The sequence below is a fragment of the Pseudochaenichthys georgianus genome, chromosome 12 (assembly GCF_902827115.2).
Source record: "Pseudochaenichthys georgianus chromosome 12, fPseGeo1.2, whole genome shotgun sequence".
Lineage (NCBI taxonomy): Eukaryota > Metazoa > Chordata > Actinopteri > Perciformes > Channichthyidae > Pseudochaenichthys > Pseudochaenichthys georgianus.
In genome coordinates, this window is record NC_047514.1 from 25,250,201 (window position 1) to 25,272,427 (window position 22,227).

Below are 22,227 nucleotides of genomic sequence, written 5' to 3' on the forward strand. Positions count from 1 at the left end.
AACGGTTTGTCCGTTCGTCTAAAGTGAACGTTTTCCACATCTTACTGTGTCACTTGACCGTGTTAAAGAGGATAAATAAAAATATAATTGGATAAAAAACGTGTAAGCACTTGATAGATCAGTCATTCTTTATTAAAGATACAAATTACATATAACAGCTAGTACTGCGTTATACTTTTTTAAATAAAGACATAAATATAGTGACGGAACCGGGAATAATCACGCTTGTTTCTAGGGATGTATTTTCAAGCCGTACCGTATGAAATCGTGACATTTGATAACAGATTATGGTTTTTGTAGCACAATTTAATGCTTGAGAGTGGGATACATTTTGTATTAATGTACTGGTTATAGCCATACGTATCGGCCTGTTGTTACTGTTGTGTTAGTGAGTGTCACTCCACTATGGTTCGTCCAAAACTAACACACATTATGTGGAAAGACCTTGGAAGATAAAACAAGACATTAAAGCCTGTGGGACATTTAACAGGATGATTTGGGTAAGATACGTCAAACTAAGTGCTTTCTGTAATAAATATTCCTAATATCATGTTGACTTCAAGACAAGCTTATTCTAATTCACAGGGAAGGTATGTATTAACTGCTGGGCTCCAGTGCTGCAGATGTAGGGTGAGCTGTCATGTACGAAGACACTACAGAATTCTTCCAGGTACGTTTAAAATACAAACAAACGTCACCTATCGAAAGTATTTTAAGTAAAATGTTGGTAAAAGTATTCAGTATGCAGAAAAGCTAGTGATACAGGTTTTTGGAGTCTTATTAGTCCTACATTAATGTGTATGATGTGTTATCTCTTTTATACATCATTGGGTGTTTTTTGTTCCCTTATATCTTTATTGTTTGTAGATTTACGCTGTCCTGTGATAACCACCTATATATACAAAAACACGTTTATTTGTTTATGAATAGTTTATTTATCTTAAAAGTAGGGGACTTTCACAATACATAGAGGAACACAACCTTCATTTTGATAATAATAATAATACATTTTATTTTAGGGGGCGCCTTTCAAAACACCCAAGGACACCTTACAGGGCATAGGGGCAATATAGGGAACACTTAACACAGTGGATTTAGTGAAGTATTAGTATATTATTATATATTATATATATTAGCAGTATCGGGGTAAGACAAGACAAACAGGAAATGGACTACAGAAGGACACAAAAGGACACAGGGTACAGTTTATAAAGAAAATGCCAGTTTGAACAGGTGGGTTTTGAGTTGGGTTTTGAATGTTGTTATGGAATCAGACTGTCGGATGTGTCGTGGCAGCGAGTTCCAGAGTAATTCAATCAGAATCAGGAGAGACACGTTTTGTGATATAATACAATATATATTTATTGCCAGGAATACACAGATGATTTAAATGGTGTTTGGCGATTAGACGCCCGTTGTGCGGAAGTATCACTCGGGAGGGGAGAACCCCCCCCCCCCTGGATCTAGACACTGGTGGTGCATTGTCTGAGGAGGAGTGGTTTATCTTGACCCTGGATTCGGAGGGACGGGAGGTGAAAGGGGGGGGGGGGGGGGGGTTGTGTCGACTCACCTGAAATGACAGCTGTCAGAGGGGAGAGAGCAGAATTAAAGGTTTAGCAGAGCGCTATGATAGGCTTGTGGGAATAGAGCGAAGTGGGAGTTTACCCCGATCACTGATTGAGAGGAGAGAGAGTAGTAACATGTGAATATGTGAATGAACTAGTAAAGACGGTCTTCCTGGTTGAACTTGCCTTAAGCTTCATGTGGCATTTCACATCATTATTAACGCTTTGCTGATTCAGGCCCATCCTCATAACTGTGCTTTATGTTCACTGTGATAGATGACGTCAAATCGCTGCGGGCTGTGGTCAACCCTGATGTATCCAAGTAGGTTATTTCATTCTGCTTTAAGCCTTTAAATGCTCTTTAGGCTCCGTGTTAACTTGCTCATCCATATCTGCAGAATCCGAAACATCGGCATTATGGCTCACATTGACGCAGGAAAAACAACGACCACAGAAAGGATGCTGTATTACTCTGGCTATACGAGAGCGCTCGGAGGTGAGTACGATGGTTACAAAAGTGTGGATTTCGTACCTGATTGTTTCCATCTTTCTTTGACATTTCTGCTGCTTGTTTCTTGCAGACGTGGATGACGGGGATACCGTCACAGATTTCATGGCTCAGGAAAGGGAACGTGGCATCACCATACAGTCGGCGGCTGTCACATTTGAATGGAAAACTCATAGAATAAACCTCATAGATACACCAGGTAGAACAAGTGTTTACGTGAGAATGAAACACTCCGATGGAAATGAGAATGGCAGCCACTCAAATAGGACTATGTGTGATTACAGGACATGTCGACTTCACTCTGGAGGTAGAGCGGGCTCTTCGTGTGCTCGATGGAGCTGTTGCAGTGTTTGATGCTTCTGCCGGGGTTGAGGTGAGCCCTCAAGCCCTATTTCTAATTTGGTGAAATCTGAACCAGAACCGCTACGATTAGTCAACCAGTTGGAAAGTATTTTGATATCAATTGTTACAGCTATTTTTAAATAAAGTCACATGAAATGCTGTTTCAGCCTCTTAAATATGATGATTGCTTACTTTTTTAAATCATATGAAGGCAAATATATTTTGGGGTTTGACTCACAAAACAGGACATTTAAAGACATCATCTTTGAGAATCTAGGATGGACATTTTTCACAGTTTTTGCCTTTTTCTTTGATCTGACCACTAATCAATTCAAAATGAAATAGGCGGATTCATCAGTGATAAAACAAGCCCTGCTCTGAACACATTTTCTTCAGGCTCAGACTCTGACCGTGTGGAGGCAGGCAGAGAAGCACCACGTGCCCTGTGTGTGTTTCCTGAATAAGATGGATAAGCCTGCAGCAAGGTGAGTGACTCAACAGTCCTAATATGAACACATTTAAAACATGTTTTTATAACGATTTCAGTTGATATCTTCTTTCAATTTCTCACACAGCCTACGTTTTTCCTTGGAGAGCATTAAAAAGAAGTTGAAAGCCAATCCAGTCCTCTTGCAAGTAAGCCTTTGAAGCTTTATGTGAAAAACCTCAAACAATGACTTTTTTCTGATTATGCCAAAATCCCCATTTGAAGAATCATACTTATCACGGCAATGACTTATAATGATTGATGTGTACATTACTTTTGCAACTTTATATACATATACATAATATCAGAATAAATCGCGATTTTTGTGCTTATTTTTTACGTTGTGGTGACAATCCTATTATGGAATTATACTACAGAAACTTATCAAATGAATGAAGCAAAGTATAATATCTTCTTCTTAAATGAAGTGAAGTATCATACCATGTTAATAATATGTACTTCCCAGATTCCTGTCGGCAGCGGGAAAGACTTCTCCGGTGTGGTGGACTTGTTGACCAATCAGAAATTGATATGGAAACACAAAACGATGAGAGATGAGGAAGACGGTCGGACCTTTGAAATCACACCTCTGGGCGAGTCGGAGGAACCAGAGCTCCTGCAGGAGGTCAGCGAGGCCCGGGCGGCTCTAATCGAGCAGGTGTGTTTCAGAACATTTAGAACAGGGGGGCCACACCTTGTTGATTGTGATCCTAATCCTAAAACATATAGGGAGCCACAGTCCAACAATAAAAGCATTGATTTGAAGCAGATACACTCCATTGGAATCCGTGTTTCTAGAGCAGTAAAAGAAAGAAATCTATCAAACTTACTACCTAACAATATGACACAGTTTAACGTTTGATAGGTCAGTATTTTATTTGTGACCACATATTACAAAGAGTATTCCTGTATCCTGTTCTTTTCTTTTCACTATATCTGTAAAGCGTCTTTGAGCACTTGTAAAAGCGCTAACAAAATACATCTATTATTATTATCTGCTGCTTTTAAATTTAATGTAAATCAAATCAATACTTTTCTACTTGAATGAAATGCATGTCTTAAAATGTCTTATGTTTATGATCTAACTGTAGTAAATCTGGATATCTAATATGGATATTTAAAAAAAGTCAGGAAGAAATAGTACAGTATTGTTTCGTGGGACATAAGGTTAGGAGAGAGATAATTTCACAGATTTTAGTCAGCTTTACATTTTAAACTACAACATGTAAGTTATTGGAAATAACCCAAAAGTCATATATGAATTATTAGTGAAATCTCACCAGTTTGTCCACACTGCGGAACATCTCCAATCTCTCCATCACAGGTTGCTGATCTGGACGATGAGTTTGCTGATTTGCTGCTGACTGATTTTGGTGAAAACTTTGATGAAGTTCCCTCAATCAAAGTAAGTGTTGTGTTGTTCCACAGCATCAGCCTTTTAAAGTACCACTGCTGCTTGTGAATACAGGGTAAACCTGGCTGATGTGTCCCCAGCTGCAGGAGGCCGTGCGGCGGGTGACTCTGGCCCGTAAAGGCGTCCCGGTCCTCTGTGGCAGCTCTTTGAGGAACAAAGGTGTTCAGCCTCTTCTAGACGCCATCACTGCTTACCTGCCCGCCCCCAATGAACGGCACCATGACCTGGTGTGAGTGCACCCTTTAACCTGTCACTAACTCAGACCTACAATCTTGTCATAAAGGACCATCCCAGCGTTATTGCTGTCCAAGTTCTGCTTTCCAACACATATTATTCTTTGCCTTTTTTGGTCTTGGTGCATTTTTATTTTTCACAGCCATCACACAAAGTGAGAGTCCTGAGCTGCAAGTAGGTAAAGGCAGGCTTCGGTTTTGCTTTGATTGAATCATATTGACTGTTTCTGAGGAAATATTATTTCTTCACTTTTTGTTTCATTAAGTTGTTGTCAGGGAAGTTTTATTTTGAGGGTCAAATACACAAATGAAAGTGAGTGATGATTAACATGTACATTCTTATAAGCATTTTTAATAGTCAATTTGAAAACAATTAGTATAAAGGCTAAAGTAAGTGATCTTTAACACAACTTCTCATCCAAACTCATAAGGTAACAGCTGTGTAGACCATTGCACAAAACAATTAAATACATTACAAAAATATCTAATAATACTGGAATTGTCCTTTTAATGAATATTCCATGCCTTTTACATCCTTTTGTTGATTATTGTCTATATCCTCTGCAGGCGGTGGTACAAAGACGACTTGTGTGCTCTGGCCTTCAAAGTGCTCCACGATAAGCAGCGCGGCCCTCTGGTGTTTCTGAGGATTTACTCTGGTACTCTGAAACCACAGTCTGCTGTCCACAACATCAACAGGAACAGCGTGTATGTACTGCACTTTCAATAATATGATGTTCAAATGTGGACTAGTTCTATATTTGTGATGAAACTACATAAGAATATACACAGACATTAGATACACATTGCATTTAAATATCAAGAAGAAAGAAAAGAATACACTTCCCAAACAAAAATACTAGAGATGGAATGTTCAAGGAAGGGTTAGAATAAATATAGAAACAAAGATGACCATAACAACTGTTTGCCTCCCTTTCCTAGTGAGAGGATTAGCCGGCTGATGGTGCCGTTTGCAGATCAGAATGTGGAAATCCCCTCCATGACGGCGGGAAACATCGCTCTGACTGTAGGACTGAAGCAGGTAGACATTTTTACAACAGTATAATCTTTATTTGCTATTTTGAAGATTTTCCTCTGCAATAATTGATGTTTCCACTTTCACTTCAGACAGTCACCGGGGACACCATCGTCTCTTCCAAGTCTTCAGCAGCCGCCGCCGCCGCCCGCCGGGCCCATAATGACAGCGGGACAGGGGCGAGGCGCGGGGAACACGCCAGCGTGGTGCTTTCAGGGGTGGAGGTCCCTGAACCCGTCTTCTTCTGCACCATCGAGCCGCCCACCATGGCCAAACAGGCTGGTACGAGGCACTGGTTAAGATGATCCCTGTTCAATCAAGCTTTAATGATAACCAATCCATATTATTCAGTTATCAATACCCTCCTTTGTTCCCCCCCCCTGTAAGATCTTGAGAATGCACTGAATAACCTCCAGAGAGAGGACCCCAGCCTTAAAGTCAGGGTGGACCCGGACTCTGGACAGGTAATGCAATCAGCTTCTACCAATACCTGTTGGATATCTAACCTAAAAGTAAGGTTGGATATTGACAGATATATGAACCTGTCTGTCCAATATCTAACCTAAAACCCACGTACTGTGGAGAGAGCATCTTCCACAATTGGTAAACGTATTGTCTCCATCCTCAGACTATTTTGTGTGGGATGGGAGAGCTGCACATCGAGATCATCCATGATCGAATCAGAAGAGAGTACGGCATTGAGACTCACCTCGGGCCGCTGCAGGTGGCCTACAGAGAGTCCATCCTCCACGAGGTCTCAGCCACAGGTACAGAGGGGCTGTCACACAGGGCAACACGTAACAAGCCTTGCACATCTTCATCTTTACAAAAGTGTGTTTAAAATGCATGCTTTGTCATAGAACAGTTTCAAAGACATTGGATAGTATGTCGAAAATATGTAAAAAACCTCAGGAGGGGAGGCGTTGCTATGATGCTCTTAGAGAGGAAACGGGAGGACATTAATGTCAACATAAATAAATAATCTTAATTTTTATAATATTTACCAACAATCGATTTGCACCAATACTTCATTCAATTCAATAACTACTGTTAAGTATTACAAAATTGGTAATTAAAAATAGCTGACCATTTTCATAGTATGTAAAACATATCAGAAAAAACGACATTGCATAGTATGTTGTAAATATAATTAAAAACAACCTAGTCAAACCTAGTTGGAAATGTATGTCAAACATTTTTGAAAAAATACATAGTATAGTCGATAGGAAAGTGTGTCAAAAATATGAAAAAGATTACATTTTAATATATTTAAAATATAGGCACGGCTTTTACTTTGTACGTAAGAAATGCCAAAACAACGAGGCAAAAGATTCCTCAACAATCAAACCCTAAACTTTACCAACAAAAAACGAATAATTGTGATAATATTCACAATGGCAAAATAAAACGACAGTCATTATATGTATGTCAAAAATATCAAGGAAGTTAGTTGTATAGTATGTCAAATATCATCAAATACGACATAGTCGATTTATTTTAATAAACAAACAACAAATTATAGCAGGTCAAAACAATCATAATAAAAGCCATAGTAATATGTCTAAAACATCATAGTACAGTATGTCCAGAAATATGAAAATAATACCATGATTGAGAATGGCTTCATTAGCTTCTGTGAGGAGAGCACATAACTCCTGACAGATGCATACTGTACTTTCCCAATACGGATCTTTGTATGAATTCCCTGCTCGCCTCTGAACGCAGAAACGCTGGATCGTACTATCGGGGAGAGACGACATGTTGTTGCCGTGGAGCTGGCCGTCACCCCTCTGGACTCCTCCTCGTGTGAATTTGCTTTCACAGAAGAACTGGGGGCCAAGCTATCTGCTGAAATAAAGGAGGCCGTGGAGAATGGAGTACAGAGCGCATATCTGCAAGGTGCCATGGAACACATCTCTTTTCTCATTTCTTTATGAATATGACTTATCTACAACCCCTGCTTTCCCCTCCAGGTCCTCTGCTCGGTTATCCTTTACAGGGAGTGTCTGCACTGATCCAAAGTGTCCACATGGAGCCGGGAACGTCCCCTGCCATGGTGTCCGCCTGTGTGTCCCGCTGCGTGCACAAGGTATTCATCGGCAGGGAGGGATGTAACAAACTTCATTTACACAAGCACTGTCGTCGAGTAAAATGTTGAGATACTTACAATTTAAATATTGTACTTTTTACTCCAGGAATGATCTGGTAGATTAAGTTAATTACATTTTCTATAACAATAACATGAATTACAGAATTAGAATTTCTAGGATAAACTGAAGGATTAAATGTTCCTATATGTGATGAGAAAATTCTCCCGATGTATAAGCTAATTAAAAATGTTAAACCTTAAACCCTTAATTCAAATGAATTACCCTTAACTACATTTATTATCTTATATAACCCGCTTGGATGAGCTGGCACAAAGCTGAAGACAGGGCTCATGGACAGTTGACTTCTAAGATTACTCAGCCCACAAGACAATGCTTTAAAGACATCAGGTTTTAAATTAAGATTTATTGACAGTAAAAATAGCTCAGCTGTTAACACGCAGTGGCAACATGCACTTTTGTAGTAGAAATCGAATCCAAAAACCTCATATAATATTAAATGTAGAATTCTATGATTTGTCTTCCATATATTCACCTTAGTGAGATTTGAAATGCTGGTCGTACCTGTAGTGCAGTGTTTTCAGTGCGTCGCTCCATGTAATACCTTGCTGACTGGTTCTGTTCCCTCGCCCCAGGCTCTCAGGCTGGCAGGAGGTCAGGTTCTGGAGCCGGTGATGTCCCTGGAAGTGACCGTGGAGGAGGAGCGCCTGAGCTCTGTTCTGGGGGATCTAGCACAACGTCGAGGGACTGTCCGAGACATCCAGAGTCGCCATGACGACAAAGTGCTGCTCGCCACTGTGCCTCTGGCTGAGATGATGGTGAGACGACGTGAAAATCAACATTTGTCTGTACTTTTTAGCTGCTAAGTGATGGATATATACTTACATAAAAATGATCCTATTCCTCCCGAAAGATACAATATCACGGTCCCAGACAAAGAAAAAAAACACAAGGGGAACAACCTCACAGTACAGTGCAGCCATTTGTGGAATCCTGTTATCCTCTAATGACAAAATGATATTAATATAATATATATTTGATTTCTATAGCAAAAAAATGTACAGCAGTAATACCACTGTAAATGACAACATGCTACATTTCCAGTTTGTTCTGTATGATCTACATTTATTTACATCTTGTAAAACTGGCAAATAAGGAAATATATACATAAAATGGAACATGTGTGATCCCACGTCAATTCAAGGTCAATGCGTGAGACTTTTTAATAATTGTGATCCTGCTTACTAAATGTATTGGTTTCTGTAACATTTGAAATACATGTAATGGTATCCTACTTCTGTCTCTGAACATCTGGTACTCCCAAGCCCGACTCTTTACTTTTAATATTTATTTTTTAAGGGCTATTCCACCATCTTGCGAACAGTGACCTCCGGCAACGCCACTTTCACATTAGAGCTGGACACCTACGAGGCGATGAACCCCCAGGACCAGAACACCCTCCTGAAGAGAGTGTCTGGTCTGCTGTGATCAACAACAACAACTCTTCACCAACGGGACCAAAGGCTGTCTGAAGCAGAGGCACAGAGAAGACTTTCAGAAAGTCATTCTAATGTAATTTATTGCAGGAAAGAGTGTGAAACTATTGGTGTAATTATGTTCCACGTTGTTCGCTGGATGCAAAATACATTTACAGAAACATTATTTCATACCCTTCTTTTCTCATTCCTTTCTTCATATGAAACAAGACTCACTTAAAATGTCAACATTTTATTCACAATCATTTATACAAACATTCATAAAAAACAGAGTGCAATCATAAATTAAGATGTTTATGACATTATGTGATGATCAAGAGTTCTGGAGAGCAGATGTAAGAAGCATGACGTGTCTCAGCGTCAGGACAGTGAGATCTCGAAAAAGGCAGCATGATTCTTCAGCTTGAAATACAAACATTGTTGATTGCTGTTCCCATGGCAAGTCTCAGCTTCTGTTCAAACACCTCTGTACTCTCGGGGACAGTAGCTGGAAAACAGCGGCTCAGCAGGGATCCCCCGCCTTAGATAGGAGAAGATACGCGTCAATAGGTTTTTTTATTAAATGAGCATTCTTTAAAAAGGATCGTGTCCGTTAAATAATTTAGAGACTGCTATGGGAAACATATGTACTTCTGATTCACCTTTGTGAACTTCATGACTTTTATTATACAATGCTTTTTAAGATTTCTTTTATGACATACTATTTTATGGCAAACTACACAATCACTTTTTATGACATTCTGAAATCATAGAATGAGAGTTCAGATCAACAAAGCAGGACGGTCAGAGCGGCCATTTTTATGTGTGCAGTTGCAAGAATCGTAACTGGCCAACTTTCATATACACCAACTTGCTGCAAAAATGTCAAAGTAAATAGTAGTAGAATTGAAATAAAAAAAATTCTTATCTTCAGTCATTCAGTTATTTTCAAGGTAAGTTGGAGAAACCGGCTCGAGATCGCTAGAATTTGAAAATACACAACCGGAGAAAATCTGCTACTTCCTTACAGAGCCCCTCCTCCAACCGTGGTAAATTTGGTTTTATATTGGACATTGGATATTCGACACATTCGAAAAATCTATTTAACACTGGCTTCGATGGGCGATTTTTTTCCAAAAACCCACTTTTTGATTTTATACTATTTTTTTAATGTTAAAAAATGCTATAAATCTATTATGCGGCTTGGCCTTTTCACCTACCCATGTCAAAACACATCTGATGAACTCAGCTAACTGCCCTACACTTAACACAAAGCTTTTTTTCAAAAAAACCACCTTTTCATTTTATACTATTTTTTTAATGTTAAAAAATGCTATAAATCTATTATGCGGCTTGGCCTTTTCACCTACACATGTCATAACACATCCGATGAACAAAGAAAAGTACCCTCTGCATGAGAAAAAGCAAACACTCTGATTGTTAAAATGTTCCTCATCATCAAAATTGATAACAGTTCTTTGTTTTTGTCTTTTTGACCATGTTGCAATATAGGACATATACAGTGTTTTCAACTGTCAGTTAAAAATATCCTCTTGCCTACTATTTCTGAAGTCCTTATATTATATGGAAGCGATTTAGTAATATCCAAATTATTGTCGTCCTGAGGTGCCTTTCTGTTGGCATATCCTTGAAAATGCTTAAATAATAATTAAAAAAAGTAACTTTCATTACTATTGCCTGTGTCAACCTTTGGTTGTTTTATGTGAAGGTGTATATTTAGCTATTGTAAGTCATTTAAAGAATTCCATGTAGCCTAATCACCTTAAAAAAATTTAAGATGAAAAGGCCAAGCCGCATAATAGATTTATAGCATTTTTTAACATTAAAAAAAAAATAGTATAAAATGAAAAGGTGGGTTTTTTGAAAAAAAGCTTTGTGTTAAGTGTAGGGCAGTTAGCTGAGATCATCAGATGTGTTTTGACATGGGTAGGTGAAAAGGCCAAGCCGCATAATAGATTTATAGCATTTTTTAACATTAAAAAAAATAGTATAAAATCAAAAGGTGGGTTTTTTGAAAAAAAAAGCTTTGTGTTATATAGGCGGGCCTTGTATTAACACATCGAAGTTGGTTTGACAAAAAATCGTCCATCGAAGCCAGTGTTAAATAGATTTTTCGAATGTGTCAAATATCCAACGTCCAATATAAAACCAAATTTACCACACGAACGCGCACATGACCAATGAGGGCACGAGATAAGTTTGTGCCCCGATGGAAGGCTGACAGGCAGGTAGGCCATCCTACCTGGTTGTACTTTGTACAGTATTACGGCTTCTACAGATGACGTTTTTTTATGGATTTCTTGTCAAAGCACTTCAGATATTCATTGCTATCGGGGTGTTTAAGAGCATTCCATGGAATATAACAAAGTGTATCTCGAGCCGGTTTCTGAAACTTACCTACCCCACCTTTAATGCATTACTGGTCACAGTAAAACAGCTGAACAGTGTGCCCAAACAGTCACCTGAATGTTGTTTTACTTGTCAAATAACCACAGGAAAACAGTTCAATGTCTGCTCTGCTCTCATCCGATTCTTTCAAAAGGACATTATCGGTATGTTATTGATCGTTTAATGCCTCAGATACTCACTCCACCATGCGGCAGCGGTGCACAGACAGTCTGTTGAAGGCGTCGTTGATGTCCGTCACCTCCTTGGCGCTCCACAGACGCTCTGCGACGGCACTGGCCCGAGGCCTGGGGGGGGGGGGGCGCAAGGCAAAGTAAAAATCAGACCTCACTGTACACTCCTGTAGTGAGGTATGGTTCCAAAAACATAACAATTGTTTACTGAATATCATACCAGAGTCTGGGTGTGAGGTTGGTGGCGTCCACATACTCCCCCCACAAACAGGCTTCTCCACCAATCACAAGCTTCTTTTGTTCATCAGTTCCTGTTTGAAAATGAAATATTTAATGAGAAAAGGCAGCCGAAGCTACTTCCAGGGAGTCTAAAGAATAAAAAATAATGATATGGTTCTGTTCTCTCATTTGATATCCAAATATTAAATGGGACATATTATGAAAAACTGTTTTAAAGTACAGCATATGTTGCTTACAAATTAATTTTGGAAGACATGACATTTTCAGAAGTGGGAATGAAAGAAACAATTGCTAACATTAAAGCATGTTAAAATGTTCTTACATATATGTATAAATATGAAAATAAGCATAATATATCCCTTTTAAAACAAGTCCCCTCTGTTTATTCAACAGGCTTGCACAGGAGTGACAAACAAAGTGACAAGGGTCAAAGCAATACAGCTTATACAATCTGAGTCAGACCAGCTGAAGGACGATAACACTGAATCTATGACTGTGGCAAAGTCCTGTTTACTATAAACTAGTGCTGTCAAAATTATCGCGTTAACGGCGGTAATTAATTTTTTGAATTAATTGCGTTAAAATATTTAACGCATTTAACGCATGTGCAGAATGGCCCGCCCCATACGTGCCACCAGTGGCAGCGCTGGGGTAGGCTACACCCATACCAAGAAATGGCTTAGCCCCACCATGAAAAATGATGTTAAAGTAAGCAAAATAAAGTCTGCCAACTCGCGCGGAGTAACTTGCACAGACAGCAGTTAGTAAGATTGATTTCAGTAGCCACGGTTTTGAAAACCTTTGTCACGTAGTGATCGTCTTCTCAATAGAACATCTTTGATAACGGCGTGGTGTTGTTGCAGGAAGTCCCGACGGAGAATACTCTTGCTGTAGTACAGGGCAGAGCCATATAATAGTAATAATATGGTTCTGGTACGCAGGTTATGTGCGTAATCTGAAATGCGTCCCGTCACTTGTGTCACAAAGCGCATTTGCGTACCGACGTACTTGTGAAGCTTTTCCAGAAGGCGGTTCGATCACCGGACGACAGAGTCGGTCTCCGTGTGCACAGACGGGGCTGCTGTTAACGTCGGTCTGTACAACGGACTTGTGCCAAAACTACGCCAACCGGCTGCGGAGGGAGACTCCCCCCATCACTGGAGAACTGCGCTAAAACAGCTGATCACAACGTTCACACTGTGGTCACGAAGTACTTCCCCCCCCCTCTGTCGACTTTCCTGAAGTACTCCCCCGTTGATAGAAATCAACACGTCATGAATTAAGACCCCATGGTTTGATGATTGATAGGTGTGTGGGTTGTCTTTCATTTTGACATGCAGAAAAATGTTATAATAAACATAGATACTGTATGTTAAATGGATATATCTGCCTGCTTTCATTTATCTTTCCATTCCCACAACAATATACATAAATAAATGGCATATTTTGGACATAGTTCGAATGGAGATTAATCATGATTAATTAATTTTTAAGCTGTGATTAATCTGATTAAAAATGTTAATCGTTTGACAGCCCTACTATAAACGCAATGTTGCACAAGCAAGCAAATGACCAGTTATTGCTAGAGGCTTGCTAAGCAAAGTAATCATGCAGACGAACCCTGGAAGTCCTGCGGGTCGGCCTGGTAATGGCCCTTCCAGTCTTGGCCGTAGGAGATACGGTTCAGGTACCAGGGAGTGGACAGCAGGGTCTGGTACCCTGACGATGTAATGTTAGCCATCTCACTCTGGTACTGCTGCTTGTTTCCTTTCCAAACGTGGATAAGTGTGTTTTGTTTCAGCTACACAGCACACACACATACAAGTATCAGTATCAGCAAGATAGAGAGAGGTCCAAGCCTTTTTATAAAGACCGCTACAAGGGATGAAGTATTTTGGAAGGCCAAACTCAAAATTGAGCTTCGCCATGATTCCCATGGAAACATCCAATGGCATCCAACCTAAATGAAACCATTATCTACAGGCTTTGCAAACTCATTCGTGCAGCACTCTGTTTGGACGCCATTTAAGACATTGGTGCCTTGTGTTTATGGTCCTCCATGATGGTGAACTACTTGTAAAACCACCAACCATCCTTAACGTCTGTCTCTGACTATCTCTGTCACAACACTGTGCAAGTGTAAGCCTGTTGAACAACATCCGTATTTGGGTTGTGCCTCCAGTAACCATGCCCAAATCATAACCCCCCCCCCCCCCACACTAAAACGGATTCAACAAAGAATGTCATTTTGATGCACACTGACCGTTGAAGTTGAGCGGCTCAACCTTGTAGTACTTCTGCCAGTCCTGTGCGTAGCTAATGTAATCTAGGTACCATGGGGCGGAGAGGATGGTGGTGTACCCTGCTTCTGTCACTTTAGCCAGCTCGTCATTAGCTCCGCCGCCCATCCACACATGCACTACTGTGTCTGCCTTTAACTGCAATAGTTACAGACCAAGCTACGGTACTTAGGTTACATACTACATGACCTGTTGACGTTGGTTAAAAATAGTTAGACATTTAAGGAAATACGTTTGTTTATTTTCTTTCTAGCTGGGACTTTGGGGATTAGATTGATAACATTTCATGTAAAATCTGAAGAAACCACAAGAGGCCAATTAGCTTAGCTTAGCATAAAGAATGGAAACAATGGGAAACAGCCAGCCAAGCCTGGCTTTACCCTCACGGTACCGATAAACCTATATATTATTTGTGTAATCTGTACCAAAAAAAAAGGCACTTATAAGAGCCGGGAGGTGGGTTTTGTTATTTTAGAAATCATCTAGGATGCATATCGTTGACTTTTACGATACCGATACACTGAACGATACCGATACTAGACCGATAATATCGTGATATCTTCATGTTGCATAAGGGAAAAATTCATGCTTATGATATAGTTAACATGTCAATGAATATTACAATTAATTGTGGGACTTGGCCCCTTTTAGTACTGAACAAACAATTGGAAACACACGTTTGACAACACAGACTGTACATTCCTGTACTCTGATTTTATGTGACAGTAGCACATGTTTTCAGAGGTTGGATCTGTTGCCGCCCTTTCCCAGCAATAAACGTATTGCAGTGTTACAGACCCACTCATATGCAGCCACACTTTGGATTTTCGTTGCAGACATCGAGCTTAATGAAAAAACGAAAGTTAACCGAAAGGCTCAGACGTTCGGGAGGAGGAAGGTGAAGGGCGTTGCTTGGCAATCAAGCCAATCACCCGAAGCTGTCGCCAGACGGGCAATCTGATTGGCTGGCCAGTATTGGGCGTGAGTTTAAGGATATTACGCCTCACTTTATATTAAAAAAATAGTAGCTGCCGGTAACCGGTATTTCGGTAATATCAGTATTCAGCTTTTGAATCAAGCAGCAATATATTAACAGACATGAGTGTCATCTATCTATTTCCCCTAAATCCAACGGGAAAGCAAAAGAAGTGTATTTCCAAAAAGTCAAACTTTCTCTTTAAAAACACAAATGAAAACAAAAACACACATTATTATTATAAAAAAGTCTTATATTACATTAGTATATCTAACATGGAAATTACTCTTTAGTTACCTTAACACCGTTGTCAAAGACCTCCTGCCAGATCATGTAGCCCTTCTGGGTAGTGGCCACGATATCCAAGAGTCTATAAAACAATAAAAAGGCACAAAATAAATTCAAAGTCATAAATGAGTAGAACCTACATGTTACCGAGTATACAATGATCAACATACTTTTGGATATAGAAGGATTCCAGTTTGGTGAAGTCTTGTCCGAAGCCTTGCTGCTCCATGAACTTCTGAATGTCCGGGTTGGACTTCCTGCAGGGGAAAAACAGACAGCCAAATATGACCTGCCGTCTAATCCTCGATGCTGAGGAGAAGTGATGTTGGCATTGTGCAGGCAGTCTTACCAGCAGTTGAAGTCCACCTCGTCCCCCCCCAGGTGGATGTAGGCGTCGGGGAACACGGTGCTGACCTCCTTGAAGAACTGGCTCATGAAGTCATAGGTGGTGTTCAGGATGGGGTTCACTGGGCCGAAGGTGCCCGAGGGTTCGGAGCCAGAGTAACACGGGGTGAGAAGGTCTTTCTGCCCTGAGAGGAAAACACAAGGAACATGCAGCATGTGTAATCGTTTCCAGATCGAGCTCTGCTAAAGTCTTACAGTTTTTGAATGTCACATTTTACTGACTGTATAAAATGTGACAAGGACTGGGAGCAAAACAAGCCATTGGACTTAAGAGGGTACCAAAGAAACTCTCTCTCCACTAACACTGGCTGAACGCACCTTTGCCCCAGGACTGCGTGTGTCCGGGTGTGTCAAACTCTGGGATAAACACGAATGCCTCGCAGACGTCCAAACTCGATCACCATCTTCACGTCGGCAGGTGTGTACACATGTGTGTACGGGTGGTAGGCGCCCTGCGAACAGTGGAATCAAACTGGGACTCAAACAATGTCTCTATATTCAAACTTGTGCGCCACAAGGGATTCAATTGGCTTTCCAATTCTTCGATCAGTTTGGCTGATTTTGTCAAGGGTGTGAGATTTTTATTTCCAATTATGAATTTTGGAAGAACAACCTCAGCTCTTATAACGGGTCTATTTTAAACTGAAACTGAAATACCCTAATGGACCAAAATGTCCCAATTGAAACCCATTAAAACACAAGGACATTACAGATCAAGTAATTTGTTCTTATATGTTGTATTATGACAGGTCTTCAGTCTCATGTCCCTGGATCTTTGTGTTTTGGATCTTATTTGTGCCATGTAACAAAGGCAAGGCAAGTTTATTTATATATGCCAATTTCCTGGTTTTCTTGCACAAAAACATACAACTATCAACACATGTTCTTTATAATCACTGACATATCCCAGACTAGAAATGTATATATCATTTAGCTTTCGGATAATTAATATTTTTCTGTGTTTTTATAATTGAATCGATTAAGAGCAAAATAATATTAACATCATTTTGGTGACAGTTATTTTTAACACTGACATGTTGTCCTCTGTGGACATCAGAGCTTTAACACTGACATGTTGTCCTCTGTGGACATCAGAGCTTTAACACTGACATGTTGTCCTCTGTGGACATCGGAGCTTTAACACTGACATGTTGTCCTCTGTGGACATCAGAGCTTTAACACTGACATGTTGTCCTCTGTGGACATCAGAGCTTTAACACTGACATGTTGTCCTCTGTGGACATCGGAGCTTTAACACTGACATGTTGTCCTCTGTGGACATCGGAGCTTTAACACTGACATGTTGTCCTCTGTGGACATCGGAGCAGGGTTTTTAAGGTGAGGCACAAGCACTGAAAGTCTACTTGTCTGTGCTGAGATTGATCAGATAACCAGTCTGACCTGCTGACTCAGCTGCGGGAACGTTCGGCTCAGGTAAGGGAAGGATGGGTCGTCCACGATGTGCCAGTGGAAAACATTGAATTTGTTCATGGCCATTGTTTCCTGTATGAATGGACACAAGGAAATATTTTATTCAAGCTCTGAATACAATTTAAAATGAGAAAACATAATAAAGAAGGTGTTGGGGGCGTACCAGATTAGCCAAGAGGACTTTAATGGGCAGGAAATGCCGAGAGCTGTCCAGTAAGATGCCTCTGTGAGCAAATCTGGGGAAGTCGCTGATGGTTGTTGAATTGATGCTTTTCTGAAAGATGCAAAGTGAAAATCAGTCTGAGTTAGAAACCTGTCACACGTACAGTTTGATCCGAAATATATGAATAAAAACATTACAACAATAATGTTAAATCAATTTCTTTCGTAACTTACGGCTCCATTTTCATCTTCATACACCAACTGGCTGAATGTTTCCAGACCTGCAACGATTCAAAAGAAACAACATTTTTATGATACAATAAATGAAGTTATTTGATAGCAGCCCTTAGAAATGTGATACAAGTTGATAACAAAAAAAAACACTATCATTTTATGATGCTCACTTTGCCACACAACTTTTCTGCAGACTAAGCACTTTATAAACACCCTTTTATTGTGTATATTACATTGATATAAACTTGGAGATATATCTGATGCAAACATTTTGCATCAGTGTTTATAATGATGCAGGATGATGCTGAAGTGATTATAGTAAATCCATTGACAGAAAATACGTATCAACAGCTGTGATAACTGACTAATCATTACAAATACTTTGAAGTGTTTGGGTTATTTCTGAGACTCAGACCAAACTGACTAATGGATACGGGAAATAATTGTTGATTGCAGGAAGTCTCTGAAATGGTGCTTAAATTAAATATTTACCGTGCAGGGCTCCCCAGACCTTGGGTGCTTTGAGCACAGCGTACGGCTGATCCACGGTCAGCTCGTCTGTGGACACAAACAGGTGTGCAATGCATGTGCGTAGTCAGTGTTACCAAAGCTCAGCATGTGGTTATTATAGTACTAACGTCATGGTGTTAAACAATCAGAGGGGGCTTAAAACCATGAACCGTGTTAATCCGACTGTCTACCCTCCAGGTGATCTCTAACTCCACCGCTAAATCATGAGTCATGAACTTTCTTTAGGTGTGAACTGCAGCCTGAAGAATCAAATGAATGACCCACATTATGACAAGTTATTTTCCTTAATGTTAAAGAACCAATACAGCAATGCCAAAATACAAGCCTGTCTTAAATCAGACATCTAAAATGTGAAAGCTGGCCGCAGCTAGACAGGGCTGTTGTATACGCTTATCATATGCTTTTTTATGCCAAATTTAATTAAATAAAAAGTGGAAGCACAGAAACATTTTGCTTGTGGAGTTTCTTTTAACTACTTTATATTCTGTTACAGTTTAATCTTTAACAGTTGATCATATTATGTATCCAACATCTTTATCTGTAAAGTAGCCAGAGCAGGTAAATACATAGTGAAGTGAGGGGAACAACATGTCTCTGAAATGTGCTTAAACACAAGTCAGAAACTAGCCTAAGAATGTACAGAGAGATGTGAGGACCACACACGACCACTGCGCAGAGTCACATGACAGTGTCCTGGTGAGAAACGTGATAAAACAATGAGGAAGAGCAGAGACTCACATGACTCGTCAGAAGCCACACTGGGGAAAGAGTCACAGTCAGACTCAGAGGAGGTGATCCACACCTGCAGCTCGGTCACATCAGAGGGGCCGGCGCGCCTGCTCTTCCTCCCCTCCTGCCTTTTAAAGCTGCCAAAACATGTACTCATAATACCTGTGGGGGTGGGGGGGGGAGGAGGACCATTGCAAACAGAGAGAGAGAGAGAGAGAGAGAGAGAGAGAGAGAGAGAGAGAGAGAGAGAAACTGAAACCAGAGCGAAAAACAAACTGACAGTGGTGTAAAGTAACTTTTACTTCAGTACAATTTTGACAGACTTTACTTGAGATTTTTAAACGTGTGCTAAGCTGTACTTCTACTCCACTACAATTCAGAGGTACATTGTGTACTTTTACTCCACTAGATATGTAATCCCTTTAGTTACTTTACAGATGCGGATGAATGATGTGAAATATAATCAAGTGTTAAATCAGACTTTAGTTCCACCTGGAGTAAATCCACCAGCTACCCTGCAGTCTACAACGTCATTCAGACTAGCTGCACCTTCACCAGCTTTGAGAACACTTCCATGATCAATCATTATAAAACATATCATAATATATTATTCTGAAATCTGCACAATGACTACTTTTACTTTTGGTACTTTAAGTATATTTTGATGGCAATACTTTCTACTTTTGATTAACATTTAGAATACAGGACTTTAACTTGTACCAGAGTATTCCTACGCTCTACAGTACTTGTACTTCTAGATGTGAGATGTGAATGAAGAGCTCTTACCTCCGGTAGGCGTCCTGCAGGAGGCTGCAGCTCGGACCCGCCGTGGACTCTTTGGCGTCGCTTATTTTGAAGCTGACGCCGTTCAGCTTGAATGAAACCTCGGAGAGCTGCACTTTCTGCGGCAGAGGCCACAGAGAGCCATACTTTGAAGCCTGGACGACGCCCTCAGCCTGCTCCTCTTCATCGAAGAGGTCGTTCAGAAAGCCCCGAGAGAAGGAGACACCGAGGAGCAGCAGAGAGAACCTCAGAGCAGTGTTCATGTTGGTGGAGGAGATGAGAGTCACGAGACCTGCGAGCACAGCAACAGTATTTGGAGGGAGGTGGGCGGGGCTTCCAATGCGGAAGTCGGGGTTGTGCAAAGATTTAAAGGGGAACTTCAACCACCTCCTGCTGATAACATTGCAAAACAACAGAGAACAGTATCTTAATCGGCTGCTGAGCAGCTGACAGGAAGAGACTTAAAGTATTGATAATATATTGATATCAACATCAATATATTATAGGTCTCAAAACATGTCTCTGAAGTGTTTGGCTAGAAACACCAAACAGATCGTGCATTGTAGCATCCCATAAACCCCTCTGTTTCAGCCCTATTTCAAAAGTGCTGATTCTGTGTCTGTTACTTTAGATGAAAACAAGGAGCCACTCCCCACGCCCCTCTGAGAAATATTTGGTTGAAAAGAACACAGGAGGAGATTCAGGTGATAAGGGGGGGCGGGGTGTGTAATGGTTACACAAGCCTAAAAATCGTTATGACATCATAAAGTGGCCAAAATCTGATCAGGTCATTTTCAGACAGATCAGGACAAAAAGTGAGTGAATCTTTTTTCCTGAAACGTTCAGAATGTCTTTACACAGAGGGGACACATGTTTATGTATAAAATACGTGAAAACGTGGATTTTGCATAATAGATAACTGACTGGAAAAGAAGGCCAGCTCTGTCCTGGGGAGTCTTCGGGACACTGTGGAGGTGATGTGCAATAATCACCTCGATGTGAAAGCCATATTTTGGTACTTGTGGGTTATCTGTCGCCACTTTTTTCTGTTTTTTTCCGACTCTCTAAATAACCCTAACCCCTAGGATTAATGTTTGTTATTTTGAGAAATAACGGCACATAAGGCAATAAAGCAATAAGGCACGTCCAGCTGGGAAGAGACCAAGGGGTAGACCTAGGACCAGTTGGAGGGATTATATCTCTTCGCTGGCCTGGGAGCGCCTTCTTTTCCCCTGTTGTTAGTTTCCCTGGTGTGTCTAATTGTCTGATTGTTCACCTGTCGCCCTTGTGTTTCTCCTCCCCTGCCCGGCTGTTTCTCGTCTTGTGATTACCCCTCCCTGTAGTTAGTCTTGTCTCTTCCTCTGTTCAGTGTTGGGTTGTCTTTTGTTTGTGACTGAGTTCACCGGGGAGTGTTCTGTTTTGTCCTAGTATTTTTTCGTTATCCTTGAAATAAAGGCATTTTCAGCGTTATCTGCATTTGGGTCCTGCTTGCTTCACCCACCGTAACAGAACCAACCAACCAAGAAATGGACCCAGCAGATGATCCATTTGAGGTGGAATTACAAAATGTTTGCTTTTATTTGGCTTGCTGCTATGATTGGTGGAAGGGAGCGTCAAGTGTTCTGCAGAAGGAGGCCGCTCTGGTAGAGGCGCACCGGTTGGCTATGGAGAAACCAGGCTTGGTGAAATTCTTACCTGGCTGGATTTTGAACTTCCTCTGGGTGTGTCCAGCCTGCTGACTCCCGGCCCCAGTTCTGGCCCCAGCAGCCATGGTTCCAGACCCAGTTCTGCCCCCGGCAGCCATGGTCCCGGCCCCAGTTCCGGCCCCAGCGGCCATGGTTCCAGACCCAGCTCTGGCCCCAGCTGCCCTAGTCCCATCTCTAGTCCCATCTCTGGTCCCATCTCTGGTCCCTTCTCTAGTCCCTTCTCTAGTCCCTTCTCGAGTCCCTTCTCAAGTCCCTTCTCAGGTCCCTCCTCTAGTCCCTCCTCTAGTCCCTCCTCTAGTCGCTTCTCTAGTCCCTTCCCTAGTCCCTTCTCTAGTCACTTCTCCAGTCTCACCTCTAGTCCCTTCTCAAGTACCAACTCAAGTCCTTTCTCAAGTCCTTTCTGCCAGACTGCCAGAGCACCGGCACTAGGCCGGGCCGGCGTGGAGGCCCTCTGACAGTGGGTCGCGTTTGCCATTCGATCAGTGAGAGGAGAAAAATGCAACAAAAATTGTCAAAATCCGTTAATATATGGATGAGTGGGGGGGGGGGGGCAGGACACAGGCCGTGGGGGAACACCCGAGACCGGGCAATGTCCCCGTTTTTACGAGAACCAGGCTGGGGGGGGGGTCAAAAGGGCTTGACCAAGGCCGACCCAAAGTGCACGGTGGGCGGAC

General features: G+C 41.1%; 2 protein-coding genes across 2 annotated transcripts; one reads left to right on the forward strand and one right to left on the reverse strand.

The window, feature by feature from the left end:
• Positions 1 to 245: 245 nt before the first annotated feature.
• Positions 246 to 9,355, forward strand: gfm2 (GTP dependent ribosome recycling factor mitochondrial 2). Its single transcript, XM_034095515.2, has 20 exons — positions 246 to 500; positions 586 to 670; positions 1,842 to 1,887; positions 1,964 to 2,061; positions 2,147 to 2,272; positions 2,358 to 2,446; positions 2,812 to 2,900; positions 2,991 to 3,051; positions 3,369 to 3,560; positions 4,227 to 4,307; positions 4,397 to 4,545; positions 5,117 to 5,257; positions 5,492 to 5,591; positions 5,678 to 5,867; positions 5,973 to 6,049; positions 6,214 to 6,352; positions 7,311 to 7,484; positions 7,559 to 7,674; positions 8,329 to 8,511; positions 9,053 to 9,355. Exons 1-20 carry the CDS (start codon positions 492 to 494, stop codon positions 9,179 to 9,181), a joined length of 2,274 nt encoding a protein of 757 aa, XP_033951406.1. The 5' UTR covers positions 246 to 491; the 3' UTR covers positions 9,182 to 9,355.
• Positions 9,356 to 9,405: 50 nt separating this feature from the next.
• hexb (hexosaminidase B (beta polypeptide)) lies at positions 9,406 to 20,160 on the reverse strand. Its single transcript, XM_034095516.2, is given in 16 exon segments — positions 9,406 to 9,709; positions 11,778 to 11,882; positions 11,989 to 12,079; positions 14,272 to 14,446; positions 15,582 to 15,654; positions 15,743 to 15,829; positions 15,922 to 16,102; positions 16,296 to 16,341; positions 16,343 to 16,429; positions 17,379 to 17,480; positions 17,572 to 17,682; positions 17,805 to 17,851; positions 18,297 to 18,362; positions 19,074 to 19,209; positions 19,211 to 19,226; positions 19,851 to 20,160. Coding segments are annotated over 16 exon segments (1,647 nt in total). The 5' UTR covers positions 20,111 to 20,160; the 3' UTR covers positions 9,406 to 9,645.
• Between the last annotated feature and the right edge of the window lie 2,067 nt (positions 20,161 to 22,227).

Bases quoted from the DNA above. Each gene is read 5' to 3' on its own strand.
- gfm2 (XM_034095515.2), top strand. The intron at 5,258-5,491 runs GTATGTACTGCA...TCCCTTTCCTAG, and splicing joins AACATCAACAGGAACAGCGT to TGAGAGGATTAGCCGGCTGA. The intron at 8,512-9,052 runs GTGAGACGACGT...TTATTTTTTAAG, and splicing joins TGCCTCTGGCTGAGATGATG to GGCTATTCCACCATCTTGCG.